General features: G+C 45.1%; 1 protein-coding gene and 1 long non-coding RNA gene across 2 annotated transcripts; both read left to right on the forward strand.

The window, feature by feature from the left end:
* Positions 1–816: 816 nt before the first annotated feature.
* On the forward strand, positions 817–4,190 carry LOC137917057 (uncharacterized). Its single transcript, XR_011106548.1, has 3 exons — positions 817–932; positions 3,531–3,627; positions 3,950–4,190. It is a non-coding gene; the product is annotated as an uncharacterized lncRNA (long non-coding RNA).
* Positions 4,191–5,265: 1,075 nt separating this feature from the next.
* Positions 5,266–13,996, forward strand: LOC137917056 (KH domain-containing, RNA-binding, signal transduction-associated protein 1-like). Its single transcript, XM_068759939.1, has 9 exons — positions 5,266–5,359; positions 7,440–7,561; positions 8,512–8,628; positions 8,981–9,127; positions 10,355–10,488; positions 11,080–11,320; positions 11,875–11,942; positions 12,237–12,325; positions 12,713–13,996. Exons 1-9 carry the CDS (start codon positions 5,266–5,268, stop codon positions 12,814–12,816), a joined length of 1,116 nt encoding a protein of 371 aa, XP_068616040.1. The 3' UTR covers positions 12,817–13,996.
* Positions 13,997–14,496: the final 500 nt, after the last annotated feature.

Consider the following 14,496-nt stretch of genomic DNA (forward strand, 5'->3'; position numbering starts at 1 on the left):
GCGTGAAGATCAAGTCATGATCTGAGTTAGAAATAGAGCTATATGTAGTCTTCTATGGGGGGGGGGGGGGGGGGGGGCTCTGAATAGCGCAGCTCACACAAAAGAACCAGGCTTAATCGCAAGGTATGATGGTGATCGTATTTGGAGCAAAGCTGTTTCCTGTATGTTTATCCATTACACTGGGGCGGGAGCTTATCCCATCTGATGTTTCCCAGCATGCACCCTGGTTGCCAGTTCATCATTTCAGGGCTAACACAGCCACATTGAAGTCCCTACGTATATTGCAGGAAGGCTACATATTATTTCTTTAAAATAGAACTTAATGTGTAGATGATAATTTATGATGTGTACAGCAATAGTCAGTCATCTTCTGCTTTTTATTTTTTTTTTCCTATAGTGTGTCATTAAAGTTGAGGAAAGTTTGGGTTTCCTTAAATACTTTCCCAGCACCACAGGTTTTACTGAACTGGCCTCCCTTTGGCTGAAAGGTGTGAAGGGAATTTAACCAGACACCACCACGGAAGAACGTTCTTAATAATTCATCTGAGTAACAGCCACGGCTGCTGAGGTTACATCACCGCCTGACCTCAGCGCCGCAGGAAACACTGCTGGTGGCTGAGCAAGTCTGTTAAATATGCAGCGTTTCACGCGCCCAAGGCCACATCAGACCTCATCAAACCAGCTGTCTAGATCCAGGTGTTGAGTCGAGGCCTCGCCCTCTGCTTCACCCACAGCTTATGCGTGAATGTATTTTTACTCAGGCATGTGTCGGTGTGTGTTATCCGTGGGCACGTGAGGTGCATGCGTGCCTTTTCTAAAGGCCAAACCATGACAAATGTGCCTCGACATTCAAAAAGGACCCGGAAAACCTTAACAGGAGGAGGAGGTTGAGCCTCCCAGACAATCAGATGACCCAAAACGACAGGAAAGAGGTAAGTTTCTTGATATGTGTTAAAATAAAGTAGAAAAACCTGCAGGGCTTGGATTGATGGTGCACTTTGTTGTCCGTGTAAGCAAGTCTCTCCACAAACATTTGTAAAGTGTGCAGATTTGTTTGTGAATGCCCTCCGAGCAGAGACGAGAGGTGAGAGATAAAACATTGTGCTTGAAATTACCAATGTGTGGCTTGATTTTTCACTGTGCAGCTGTGGGCTCGGTGGACTGCATGCAAAACGGGATTTAGATATCAGGCGGACAGCTAAACACGCACAGCTTTGGCTCGGGTGTTCAGCTTTACGAAGATAAACAGAACATATACTGACGTACGAGCAGTAACAGAGTTTCAGACTCATCTGCAGAAAGCTGAATTGTGATGAGGCTAATGTCGACTCCACATATTTAAAGATTTCCTTTCATATACCGGTATATATTTTTAGCAATGTGTTAATACTTCTGTTGCATTCTGGTCAAACGTGCCTGATTAACAGGATTTATCTCTGGATTGGTCGTTTATTTTCACCGTTTGCCATGAGGTTCAATGAGCTTTGTTCACACGTGGCACATTATACATTTTGAGAATTCATTAATTCGTTCGTCTTCAGCCCCTTATGGGTGAGAGGCGGGCTACACCTAGGACGAGTCGCCAGCTAAATCAATCAGAGCCAGGGGTAACGATGTAAGGAAAGTTCGGTGACTGCAGCGGCAGCCTCGTCTCTCTTTTTTCCTTAATTGCTTTTAAGGTTGCGTCCGTGATGTCTAATCTCTCCTTTCAATCTGAAGGCGCACGCACACACACACACACATCCTATCACTTCCCTTAGAGGACTTTATTTGATCAAGCAGCTTTGCCTCATGGGAACGTAGTGTTTTTGTTTACTGTTTACATGGACATATGCAGACATATAAATGCATTGCATTCACACAGCCACTCAAACACGCACATATCGCTCTCGATCAAAGGGAACCCTGAAAAGAAGCTCAGAGACAGGGCTTCTCCCCTCACGTTTACCCGTCTATTTCACCTTAAAAGAAAAGCAGCTTAATAGAGGCACTATAAAGGGAAGTCATTTGCAACAATCGTTGAAATATCGATGTGGGATGGATTTTTTTATAAATGCCCTGAAGGTAGAAAGCAGATGAAGATGGGGAGCATTTCAACAGTCCTGACATTTCTTTACAGAGCTTTAACGGCATGAAGGGCCTCTGATCTCCAGCTGCCGCCAGCCTTTGAAAGACCAAAAGCATTTATAATTACTGGCGTGGAAAACCAAGTCCTAAATCCTCTTTTGGTTTCAGACGGTATTGAGAACATTTATGCTTTCTAGACACTGTTCAGCTCAGAAAGGCAGGAGAGACCATGGTTTGACATATCAAATGGGCTGTTTGATGTTCCCGTGTCTCCAAGCTATAGCAGCGTGAGATCTGAGCTTTGGCTGTGACAGAGCACCTGTTGTGGGCGAGGAGCCCTTGAGATGAAAGCCAAATTATGATTTTTTTTTTCAGTAGAAACAGACAAAAAGGAGAAGGTCTGCTCCTGTGTACACTATAATTTGATCTATTATTATCAGTGTGTCCCAAACCATGACAGCAAATTTGCCAAAAGATAGGACTAGTTCCAAAACTATACACATAATTTAGATTTGAAAAACTCAAATGTGTAGAATTGTATTTTTCACTTATTCATAAGGCACAGACATCCATATCATTTACTGAAATCACAGATGCAAATTAATTTCATAACTGGAAGCGATCAAGGAAGTAACTTTCCCCCAACAGAGAGAGTCACAGCAGGTTAATTAAAATAAAACATTTGGACATGGACAACAAAAATGGGTAAGCGATATGGTGCTGCCACCAATAAATATCATGCAGATACTGTCATTCCTGTTGCTGAGTGACATGTGAAACAAACAAATAAATAAAATGATGACTACCAGAAAAAGGAACACACAAAGGAACTCATCAATCAATAGTCACCTATCGTGCATAACGGGAACAGAGAGCGTCTAAGCCTGGGATGGCGGGAGAGATTGCTTTCCGTAGTGGGTCGGGGGAGCGTTGGGGAGAACGAGGGGCGTTAGGGGCTGCAGTGCTACAGACCTAAGCAGGTGTGACAGTTCTAAAAGCTTTCATGGGGAAAAAGGTTTCTCTGGCCTTGTAGCGATGCTAAACTGAGCGTGACCCTCAGACTGAACCGAGCCACCTCGCTCACTCACTTTGATGCAGAAACTGCCCAAGAATAGGAATACCCTCAATGCACTGACTAAAGGATCAAAGTATACAAAGCGCCACTTTTCACATTTCATTGCATGACATAAGCCCAGCTGTAGACTCTTTGTTTCACTGCAGTTTGTAAAAAGGAGCTGCTAAGAATTTCATTACTTTGACTTTATTGCAGCTTCGGAGTCCTGTGGTGTTGGTAATGCTGTTATGCAGGCGCCTCTACCCAAAATAGGATGAAGCTACATCGAATTCTTGCTATCTTTTTTAAATAAAATAAATGGCCTTATGCAAAGATGTGGAATAGTTTTGACACATTTCAGTTTAATTGTATTGTTTACCTCTTTCCATCTGCCCCTGTTTACCCCCAGACTGCCACTCAGTATGTTAGGGGACAGGCAAAGTCCACTCAACCAGACGGTAAAAGCACAAGCTATCGGATTGGAACTCCTCCACCTGCCAAGAGAAGTAAGTCTTCCTTTTATGAGCCAATTGAAATTCAACTCACATGCTAGCCATTCTGTCAATGACAAGAGGAGTCAAGACAACCTTGCAACCCCCCGCCCATCCCGACACTAATAACGCTGTAACAGTCAGAGATAGATCAAACCGAATGCTAATAGTTAGAGCGGGTTTTCGGCCTCCCATAAGTATTTATTGCAGACAATTTTTGCCTTAATTGGTTTGGAGCAGATACATTTCTGGGTACGGCTGCATTCAGTCTTAATAGTTTTCAGTCCGTCTGCTGACCGACAAATGATCTGGATTTTCTTTTGCTGTTTGTTTTCAGAGCATCTGCCTGCGGATAATACATACTTAAAGAGCCATTGCACGTGGAACGATCTGCTCTTGCTGTGCGTGCATTGAACCAGTTCTAACCTTTGACCCCTGACACCCCAGTCACTTGTGGGGGAAAAGGTTCATTATCACAATCCGAACAGTCAGAATCAATGCTTAGTGAGTGTCATAGAAGTTGGGTCTGCTCAACAACCTCTATCCTTTGCACGAGTTTTGAATCGACAGACAATAAAAGGAACGTGGAGAATGAGACTGAAACCTGGCTTGTACTTTCTGTCATCGTCAATGTCGCCACTGAGGGGCAGGAGAGAGCCTGGAATGAAAGTGCAGGTACCCTGGGCTGAAATTAAACTCACAAATTACATGCTGAAGGTGCGTAATCTATCACTATACCACTCACATCAATTAATGTACACTTAATAAAATCGTTTAGTCAGTAGTTACAATTCAAATACATATTAGATTTTGGAATATGTCTGCAGATATATTATATTTGACAGACTTCAAATATTATGATAATTTTGTATTAAGTTCATGTTGAGAAACGTTTACCTCGCAGTAATTAGTTCAACGCTTCAGAGTCGTCTGGTGTTTCTTATCGCAACACAAAGCAGGGCAGAGCCCGGCCCAGTACTGAAACCTGATCGCAGCGCTCGTCCACTCAGCGACCAGTAGGCGGCGCTCGTCCACTCAGCGACCAGTAGGCGGCTCTCGTCCACTCAGCGACCAGTAGGCGGTGCTCGTCCACTCAGCGACCAGTAGGCGGTGCTCGTCCACTCAGCGACCAGTAGGCGGCTCTCGTCCACTCAGCGACCAGTAGGCGGCTCTCGTCCACTCAGCGACCAGTAGGCGGTGCTCGTCCACTCAGCGACCAGTAGGCGGTGCTCGTCCACTCAGCGACCAGTAGGCGGTGCTCGTCCACTCAGCGACCAGTAGGCGGTGCTCGTCCACTCAGCGACCAGTAGGCGGTGTCACTCGGAGAACTTGCGACCATCTGAGCTCACTTCCGCCGGCTCGAGTCGGACAGCTGCTCCTCTGTCTCCCCCTTCCCTATTTGTGCTTCCCTCCCGTTTCCAACCGGCCACTGCTGCTGCGCGGAAGGAGGCGAGCACAGCGGGGAGCGGCCGCGGCGCACCGGAGCGGAACTTGTCCGTCTTAGAACCGAGCGGGAGCCTCATGCTAAGCGCCGTCAGCGCGGAGGATACACGGCGGTCCGTAGTTGCGTAACTGGAATACTTTTTATACAGTTGTTGGGCTTTTTTTTTTTTCTTCATTTTTTTTTTACCCCACCACTCCATTAAAGCCAAGATGGAGAACGACGACAAATACCTCCCCGAGCTCCTGGCGGAGAAGGACAGCCTAGACACGTCGTTCACGCACGCCATGAAACTTTTAAACGCAGGTAAAGTTGGTTATTGTTGCATTTATTTTATGGATGTATGCTTTGTGTTTAGAATGAGCCCCCCCCCCCCCCCCCCCGTCATGTATTTACCGACCACGCGGCGCCTTGTCGCGTAACGTTTGAACGCGTCTAAGTTAATGGCGCGGAGGTCGTAAACCGCCTGAAGCGGAGGTGACGCGGAACGTTTCCCCGCTTCCTCTCCCGAGCTGCTCCGCGTCGAATGCGTTTCCTCCGGTAACGCGCAGGCTCCGGTTCGCGTCTAGTTTTTTTCTGGATAAATTGTTGTTTGTTTTGCTTATTTCAAAGCCGGCAGGCGGTCAGTAACCTTCCGCCGGTCTGCCCTCGCCTGCCCCGTGACGGTGGTCGGGACGAGACGCAAAAGGGAAAGTTGCCCGCGGCGTTTAACCGGATAAAACGGTCAGCGTGCTGGATGCTATCTATTTGAATTAAGACGAAGGCACCATGTGTGGAAGTCAGGTGCCAAGGGGGGGTCTGGATCTTATCCCAGGTGGGGGGGGGGTCTGGATCTTATCCCAGGTGGGGGGGGTCTGGATCTTATCCCAGGTGGGGGGGGTCTGGATCTTATCCCAGGTGGGGGGGGTCTGGATCTTATCCCAGGTGGGGGGTCTGGATCTTATCCCAGGTGAGGGGGGTCTGGATCTTATCCCAGGTGGGGGGGGGGTCTGGATCTTATCCCAGGTGGGGGGGGGTCTGGATCTTATCCCAGGTGGGGGGGGGGTCTGGATCTTATCCCAGGTGGGGGGGGTCTGGATCTTATCCCTGGTGGGGGGGGGGGGGGTCTGGATCTTATCCCAGGTGGGGGGGGTCTGGATCTTATCCCTGGTGGGGGGGGGGGGGGGTCTGGATCTTATCCCAGGTGGGGGGGGTCTGGGTCTTATCCCAGGTGGGGGGGGTCTGGATCTTATCCCAGGTGGGGGGGGTCTGGATCTTATCCCAGGTGGGGGGGGTCTGGATCTTATCCCTGGTGGGGGGGGGGGGGGTCTGGATCTTATCCCAGGTGGGGGTCTGGGTCTTATCCCAGGGGGGGGTCTGGATCTTATCCCAGGGGGGGGTCTGCACCTTGGAGAAGCAGCCAGTCAGACAAAATGGACACACAAAGAGCTTCGCTATGATGGGATGCTCTCACCATTTCGTGCCATTCAGGAACTAAGAGCTGAGGGTTAATTGTGGTTGTAATTGAGGAGTTCTCTTTCGTATTACAGCGCGTGCAGAATAGAGACCGTTTCTGAAATGGAAATTGAGAACGATCCACAAAGATGAAGTGTCACTTTGAGCCGTTGGGCATTTTAGAGTCCCTCAGTCTGTGATCTGTGGGTCAAACTGTGGAGTTTCTGACATGTTTTAGGATCTGGGCCGGGTATAAGGAGACGAAGGTCAGCGATGATGCTATTGAGAGTGATGGGAGCCAGAGACAAGGTGTTGAGCCGCATGGGAGAGACGATAGAAGGTCCAGGGAAGAAATGGTTGCTGCTTCTCAGTAATGCCGCAGTGAAAAGCATGTTAAAAAGGGTTCAGGATTAAGCAGCAGATTTATGATATGGCTTGGTTGTTGTTGTTGTTGTTGTTTTGAAATAGTCGATCAACAGTTCTCAGAATCTAAAATGAGTTATTTACGTGTCTTATAACTTGAAATGAAAGACTGTTTCCAGTGACAAAAACAAAAACTATAAAAGAAACGATCCCATACAGGAGAGAAGCTGCACACAAAACATTTAAAGTTTTGATTAAAAAAATGATTGGATGATGAGTTACAATCTTTTCGGTTATGTAATAATAACAAATCGCTTCATGAAATGCATTACCGGTACATGTATCCTTCTTTTTTTAAACCATTTTATCATATTAAAAAATGAATGTCTCCTCTAATGTCAGTGAAACCAATATTGGAAAAGTGCGATAGTATATCTGTCTATTAATTTTAACCAGTACACTCGGCGTGTTTATGACCTGCACACTTGAAAATCAATGCTTATTTGATGCATATAGATACGTGCACATAAATCCTCCCCTCCCATAACTGATGTCTATTTTGCCTGAAATGTTACCTCTCCCCCTCTAGAAATTGATAGAATCCAGAAAGATGAGACAAAGAAGGAGGCAGAAACATACCTGGACCTTTTCACAACAAAGAACATCAAACTTAAGGAACGCGTGCTCATACCTGTCAAACAATACCCGAAGGTGAGACTTCTTTGCCCTTGATTTCTTTTCTTTTCTTCCTCTTTGTCCCGCTTGAATTAAACCGAAACAGAATTTAATTACAAAATGCCACTGAGTTATTTTGTACTCTCAAATTACTCTTCTCAGCCTTGATTGTTTGGATCCAGATTATCATTACAGCAGACGCTGACAGGATTTAAAATATAATAGATCTGGATCTCTTTTTTTTTTTTTTTTTTTTTTGCAGACAGATTTGCATAAAATAAATTAATGTATGCATTTATCATGTAATTGTTTTGCTTTATTTGTTTTGACGACAAAGCAGCTATTTTGGGGCAGAATGTCTTTTAAAAGTCAAAACAACACATTGCGTTTCAAGTTACGTTTGATTTGCATGTAGATGAATTTATTTCCATCAATTTACGTGGGAAAACTTGCAAAGCTTGTGTAAACTTTATGCATCATTGTCTCTGTTTGGAGTCACCGCTTTCTTTGAGATGTTCATCCCATAGAAGAACAAGGATAACATCTGTAGATACTCCCTCGACTAGAATATCAGATCGATATGATGTAGGTGGGCGATCAGGAAGGCAAGACGGCCTCCAGGGAGCAGACATAAAGATACTTTACCCATGTTTTAAGATTACAAAAGCTACTTTTACAACTCAAATAGGACTTTCTTTTTCCTAATGGTTTTTGGTAGTAAAAGCTAACTAGTACGCATCATATACCGATGGTTAGTACTTTGTTTGAAGATTGAGGAGGCAGAGATTGGACTGCTTAGACATTTCATGTGAATAGTTCGTGGTGGTTCTCACAGGACCCCGGGGCTCCTAATCACTCGTCTCTTGTAAATCAGTGATAACAGAATACTTGCAACGCAACCCCCGACATTACAGCTGCTGCACTCTAGAATGAAAACTGCCTTTTCGACTCTGAAATTATTTTGCGCCTCTTTGTTTTGCTCTTAGTTCAATTTCGTGGGGAAGATTTTGGGACCTCAGGGCAATACAATCAAACGTTTGCAAGAAGAAACCGGAGCCAAGATTTCTGTACTGGGCAAAGGGTCCATGAGAGACAAAACCAAGGTAATGCATAAGAACACACATCTGGGTTACACACCTGTGAGGAGGTTACCTGAAGCCACGGCACATCTGCCCTGTGTTTTGAGAAGGATGGCAGGCGGAGAGCCCAGATGGTCTCACCTCGTAGGATGAACGTGCATCCATGCGCCTCACATCCGTTCAGGGAAACCTAAAATGATTCTGATAAGCCCGTTTGATGTTATACTCCTCTATATAAAGGAAAGCAGCGTTGCACCTTTGTCTCATGCACTGTAGACGAGGAGGGAATACCATCATGCATTGCAAGATGACTTTCCTTGCAGAGTTGGCAGTGTGCTCTCTTTGACTCGTGAACACTCCCGTGACATTGTTCCAGGAGGAGGGGCTGAGGAAAGGTGGCGAGCCCAAGTACGCACACCTGTCCATGGAGCTGCATGTGTTCGTCGAGGTGTTTGCCCCCGTGCCGGAGGCCTACCTGCGCATGGCGCACGCAATGGAGGAGGTCAAGAAGTTCCTGTTCCCGGTGAGTCAGACTGTCTGTTGGCTTTTCTGTGTGGACCTGTCTCAACACGTCTTTTGATGACTCTTTGTTTCACCTCATTGATTTGTTGGAGGTGTATTCAAATTATTTAGTCTCTAAATTGACAATTGAGACAAGTAACAGCTACGAAAGTAACGTCTTTAACAGCAAATATTAGATTTGAGTTATTTTCCGTTGGGCAGTAAATACCATTTTTTTTTTTTTCCTTTTCTTTACGTTTCTTGTTTTATCTCAGTTGATAGTGAAAATGCTCGTCTCTCTCCTCGTGGAACTTTTTTTGTCGTTGATTTATCTGAGCAACCCGCCTAATTGAATCTATGTGGGGAAACGCGAGGAGAGGGAAAGCAATGAGGGGCGCACGGTTCCAAAAATACAAAATTAATGTGGCAGTAAATGTTGATATTATGTGAGGAGGCTGCAACGAAAGGAATGTATGTATGTATGTATGATGTCACATTGTGCAGCCCTGCTGTCCATTGAGTCTCACTTTATGTTAAGGACATGGGTGGGTGTGCGTTTTATCTGTTCCTCTTTAGGGCTTGGATTCTGAAGGCTTGTATCGCTCTACCGATGTAAATACAAAGCAGAGCCTTTCTCTTGCTTGACGGATTTACAGATCCCCAACACGGTCTCCTTTAGAAAATGTTTTCTGCAGACTGTAATACTTAAAGTATTGCAAGATGGTAGAGATGTTTCAGCTCCCTGGACTGTTGAATGTAGCTGCAGTCGTGTTTATCCTCCTCATCATTAGAGCGCCGTCACAGATCTGAGGACTGAACTCAGGAGAAAGGAACTATGCTGCTCAGACTAGCGGCTCCGTTAATTCATCCGAGCTCGCTTTTGTGGCTAGAATAAGATGGCCGTTGATGCGTTCACACAGGACTTGTCGAGGATTGATTTACATTTTGTGCATGGTGGAGACTGGCACAGGAAGGCAGGGAGGGTGGGATGGATGGTTTCCAATCTCCCACATCCAGGACCACCATTCTCCTTAACGCCGAGTCGTTGGCACGGAGATTGCTTGGGAGGGACGGCTCCGTAATAGTTGTTGCACTCTTTTATTCATTACTTGTTCTTTCACACCGGCTCCTTTCTGTTGCATCCTTTCCCCTCCTCTTTGTTTTTCGTCTGTGCACCATCCGAGCACCTTTCCTCTTGTTTCTCACCACCTGGGTTTCTTTTCTTGCGTGTGTGTGTGTGTGTGTGTAGGATATGATGGACGATATCTGCCAAGAGCAGTTCATGGAGATGGGCTATCTGAACGGGGGCCAGGAGCACGGCGCCAGAGGCCGAGGGGGCATGCCAGTCAGGGGCCGCGGCGTCCCTCCTGCTGGAGTTCACAGGTGTGGAGATGCATGTATACACAGATTGCTTTTGTGTAACGGCTGCTGGAGCACGACCTGAAGTACAGAGACATTGTTGTTCGTTTACTACTCTATCAGTGTATCTGAAAGTCACGAGCAAACCAGAAGACGAGTATTAACGCCGTTTCTTTGTTGCTCGTGTTTCTGAACTTCCTGACAGAATGTACTTTTGTCTGACGTTAGATGAGACGATCATTATCGCATCGTACCGTAGATAATGTAGCCGGTGCCAGAGGGTGTTAGTCTAGCTTAATGTCACGATTCAAATCAAGGAGAAACATCTATGCTAAGTGTAAAATACACACGTCGGCTATATCTTGAGTTCACGTTTGTCTTTTGAGCAAAAGCAAGATGGAACGATGTTCTTACCTTTGGAGAGAGCTGCTCGCTGTTTCCATCTGTTTCCAGGCTTTGTGCTAATCCGAGCCAAACGGTTGCAGGAACTGACTTCATGTTTAATGGTATTGATTCCTCCAACATTAAGAAAGTGATTAAGCATCCCCCCCCCCGGAATATTGACCGATTCCTTCACGTAAAGGAATACAGTGTTAATGCTGTTCCTCTCTCCAGGGGGAGGGGGATGCCTCCTCGCGGCGCTGCCCCGAGGGGAGGTGTGACTCGAGGTGGACCAGCCAGAGGAGGTGCGGTGAGAGGCGCCCCAACAGGCCGAGGAGGACCCCCTTCAGCACCCGCAAGGGGAGCCGTAGCGCCCCGTGCCAGGCCACCGACCGGCGGCCCCCCCCAGAGGATGGGACCTCCGCCCGCTCACCAGCACACCCCTGCTGCAGCTGCTGAGGGCTACGAGGAATATGTGAGTATCACCAGTGTGGCGGTTTAGAGTGTCCCAAGCACAGGTTGGTTCAGATGTTGTTGTTTTGTTTTCGTGAGTGATCTCTGTGAACTGGATTTACGTCCCATGAAGGAAAAGGGTCACTCTTCAAACTAAGAATCTGAAAAGTGAAATTTCACACATTGTACTGTAGGACTGTAAAGGCGTGCATCTGTCGACTGAATGAAGGCCATGGTCGTGCCTGTTTGCCCGTATTCAGGGGTTTCGACATGAATGGGGGCGCCTGTGTCCTTGGACATGTTGTCGCTGACGATGTAGACACAACCAACAGACACATAATTAGCTGTTTGTTTTTGCCGAGACTTGAGGCTGTGGGTTCTGACGCAGCTAAATGTGACCTCCAACAGGTTAATGCTCTGTTTCTAAGTGACTTGGGATGCTCGGGACACGAGGGAGCGCGTCTTCTTTCATGCAAACGTAGCACTTGGACACCTTGACATTCATGATTCATGAACAGGTCTCTTTAAAAAAAGAAGAAAAAAAATCTCACTAGGGTTTTTTTTGCGTTTCTCCAGGGCTACGACGAGAGCTACACGGACGCGTCCTACGAGGCATACGACAGCTATTACAACCAGCCGCAGGCGTGAGTGAATCACATGTCTCTTTGGTTTCTACCTGCATGTCGCAAGGTACACACACGTTACCACGTCGTTGGTTTCGCTTCAGCAGATCCGATAGCAGCAGCGACGCTTTATCACAACTAATGATATTCCATGTTTGAAAGGTTGGAATGTTGGAATAATGCGTTTCATACAAGAGAGCCGATCCTTGATATTATTTTTCAAAGCTAATTATCACCCTCAAGATGTTACACTCGGCAGACACTTGATGTTTTCAGAGATTGAGACGTGTGACCTCTCCTTGTTCTGACCATCAGGGAGCCAGAATACTACGACTATGGACATGGAGAAACCACAGAATCATACGAGTCTTACGGTAAGGAGAACGTCAGGCGACCTCATTTAGGTGCTGAATATAAAAAGCGGTTGTATAAATTTGACTAAATGTAAAATACATTACGAAGAAAATGCATTCTAAAATACTAAATGTACAGATTAATTACCATCACTACCTAGCAACGCGACCAGTTACCATATTGGGTGATAATCCGCTGTTGGATCCATGGAGTAAGATGTTTTTTTGAAACCCAACCATTCACTGCCAACCCTGACATTGAAATCTGCCTCTCTCCAACGGCCAATAACTCCGGGACAAAAAAAGGTGGCGACACACTTTATTTTTCTGATGAAAGAAGACACTTGAATGTTTCATTTTGTATGTTTAGCATGTGCAGAGAGATTTTATATTATTCCACTACACTTTTTGTGTACCTTTTTCTGTGTCCTCCCCCAGGCCAGGACGACTGGAACGGGACCCAGCGGACGACTCCAGGAAAGGCCCCGCCTTCAAGAGGTGCCAATACGTCTTACCGGGAGCACCCCTACCGACAGTACTGAAGCAGACCCTTAATGTGTCACCCCCCGACTCGCGCCTGTCGACCACGGCAGCGCTCGCTTTAAGCAGCCTGACAAAAGTAATTGTCCGTTTTGTCTTTGGTTTGGTCTTTTTTACACGCTGGACTTTATACGTGAGAAAAATTGGGAACTGAGAATCGGACCTGGTTTTTTGAGATTCGATCCCGATCTCCCTCTCCCGGCCCTACTTTGTGGCACCGGCAAGCAACCAGCCACCAACCCTTCCAACCAAAGCGGCTTTTAGATGGGTTAGTGAGGAGAAGCTGGTGTCGTTTTAGTTTTTTTCTTATTTTTCATTTGGAGTTTTGTTTATTTGCTGTATTTTATTTCTCTCTGACTCTGACTTTTCACCCTTCTCTGGCTTTTTGCATTGTTGATCATACTTTTTTTTAGTAGCCTTCTAGTAGAATTAGTGGCTCATATTATCTGCTTGTCAAAAGAATCCATTTTAATTGTTTTTCTTAAATACAAAGAATCTGTCGCGGGTCAGTTGCAGATTCCCATTTAGGCTACATTTCAAAATTCTGTTAATGTAACCAAATAAAGAAAACACTTTATAAACTTTCAATTATGTAATATAGAAACAAAACAAAAAAAAACAATCTTAAATTAAGTGACGGTTAAATAATCAATGTTAATGGAATCAGTACAATTCATTCTTGATGGTTTGTTTTTAAATAGTTCTAATGGTTAGGCAGCAATATTTGTCATTGTACTTCGAGTTTTGAAATATAGCCCTAATAGACACTGTTGAGATGGACTGTCCTCAATATCCTCAATTTGTTTTACATGTTAAAAACACAAAAAAAGTTTATTTAATGAACTCGGCTGAGAGATGGCCTCTTTGTTAAGCTGAAAACAGTTCAGGTCTTCCTTTTGCGATCTGATTCTCTATAAACTGCATGCACAAAGAAGGATTGGGACAGAAATCTCCACATGGGTCTTCTATTTCTATAGAGAAGGGATCCTGCAGCTCAATCCGAACTCTTGTATATATTTTAAAACATCCTAACTGTACTTATTCTGCCACTAGTATCTGTACCCTCTCCATAAAATGCATTATGCTACTACATGTGTAAGCTTGCCTAAATAGGTTACTAAATCTGTCCAAAAGATGTTTTGCAGCAGTTTGTCAATAAAGCTTAGTTTGTTTTTTATGAAACTTAACTTGCATTATGTGTTTCCTGTCCTAGTAAAATTCTGAAATTGCTTTTTTCTTTTTAAAAACAACCTTCAGCAGTCAGATGTAGGTGTTTTTCCTTTTTTTTTTTTCCTCATTCAAAACCACATTTTAAATCTAAATGAATGTATTGACGTCTGAAGACTTTAACCCTACTAAATGATGTCTTGATTGATTATCAAAAGAGCACAACTTATTCTCTCTCTCTCTTTCTATACTTTTTAAAAAGGACCCAGAGGTAAGACCTCTAAAATAACCTGGATAGCTTCCTAATGTGTATAGAGTTCTAAAGCATTGAATGCCTGGGTATGTATAAGACTTTTTCAATCCTCTTACCTGTGGTCGTAACCGTTAATGAGAATTTGCTTTCATAGCATCTGAAAAATAACTGAATTCAAACCACCATTCAGGTCTAGGTTTCATTGTCATGAAAGATGCTGGCGCGATGGCTACTTTAGTAGCGTAATGGCAGTGCAATGGAG

The sequence above is a fragment of the Brachionichthys hirsutus genome, unplaced genomic scaffold, assembly GCF_040956055.1.
Source record: "Brachionichthys hirsutus isolate HB-005 unplaced genomic scaffold, CSIRO-AGI_Bhir_v1 contig_525, whole genome shotgun sequence".
Lineage (NCBI taxonomy): Eukaryota > Metazoa > Chordata > Actinopteri > Lophiiformes > Brachionichthyidae > Brachionichthys > Brachionichthys hirsutus.

Excerpts from the sequence above, each read along its gene's own strand:
- LOC137917056 (XM_068759939.1), top strand. The coding sequence starts at position 5,266 with ATGGAGAACGACGACAAATACCTCCCCGAGCTCCTGGCGGAGAAGGAC. Across the intron at positions 7,562-8,511 it reads CTGTCAAACAATACCCGAAG|TTCAATTTCGTGGGGAAGAT; the intron begins GTGAGACTTCTT and ends TTTTGCTCTTAG. Across the intron at positions 11,321-11,874 it reads CTGAGGGCTACGAGGAATAT|GGCTACGACGAGAGCTACAC; the intron begins GTGAGTATCACC and ends GCGTTTCTCCAG.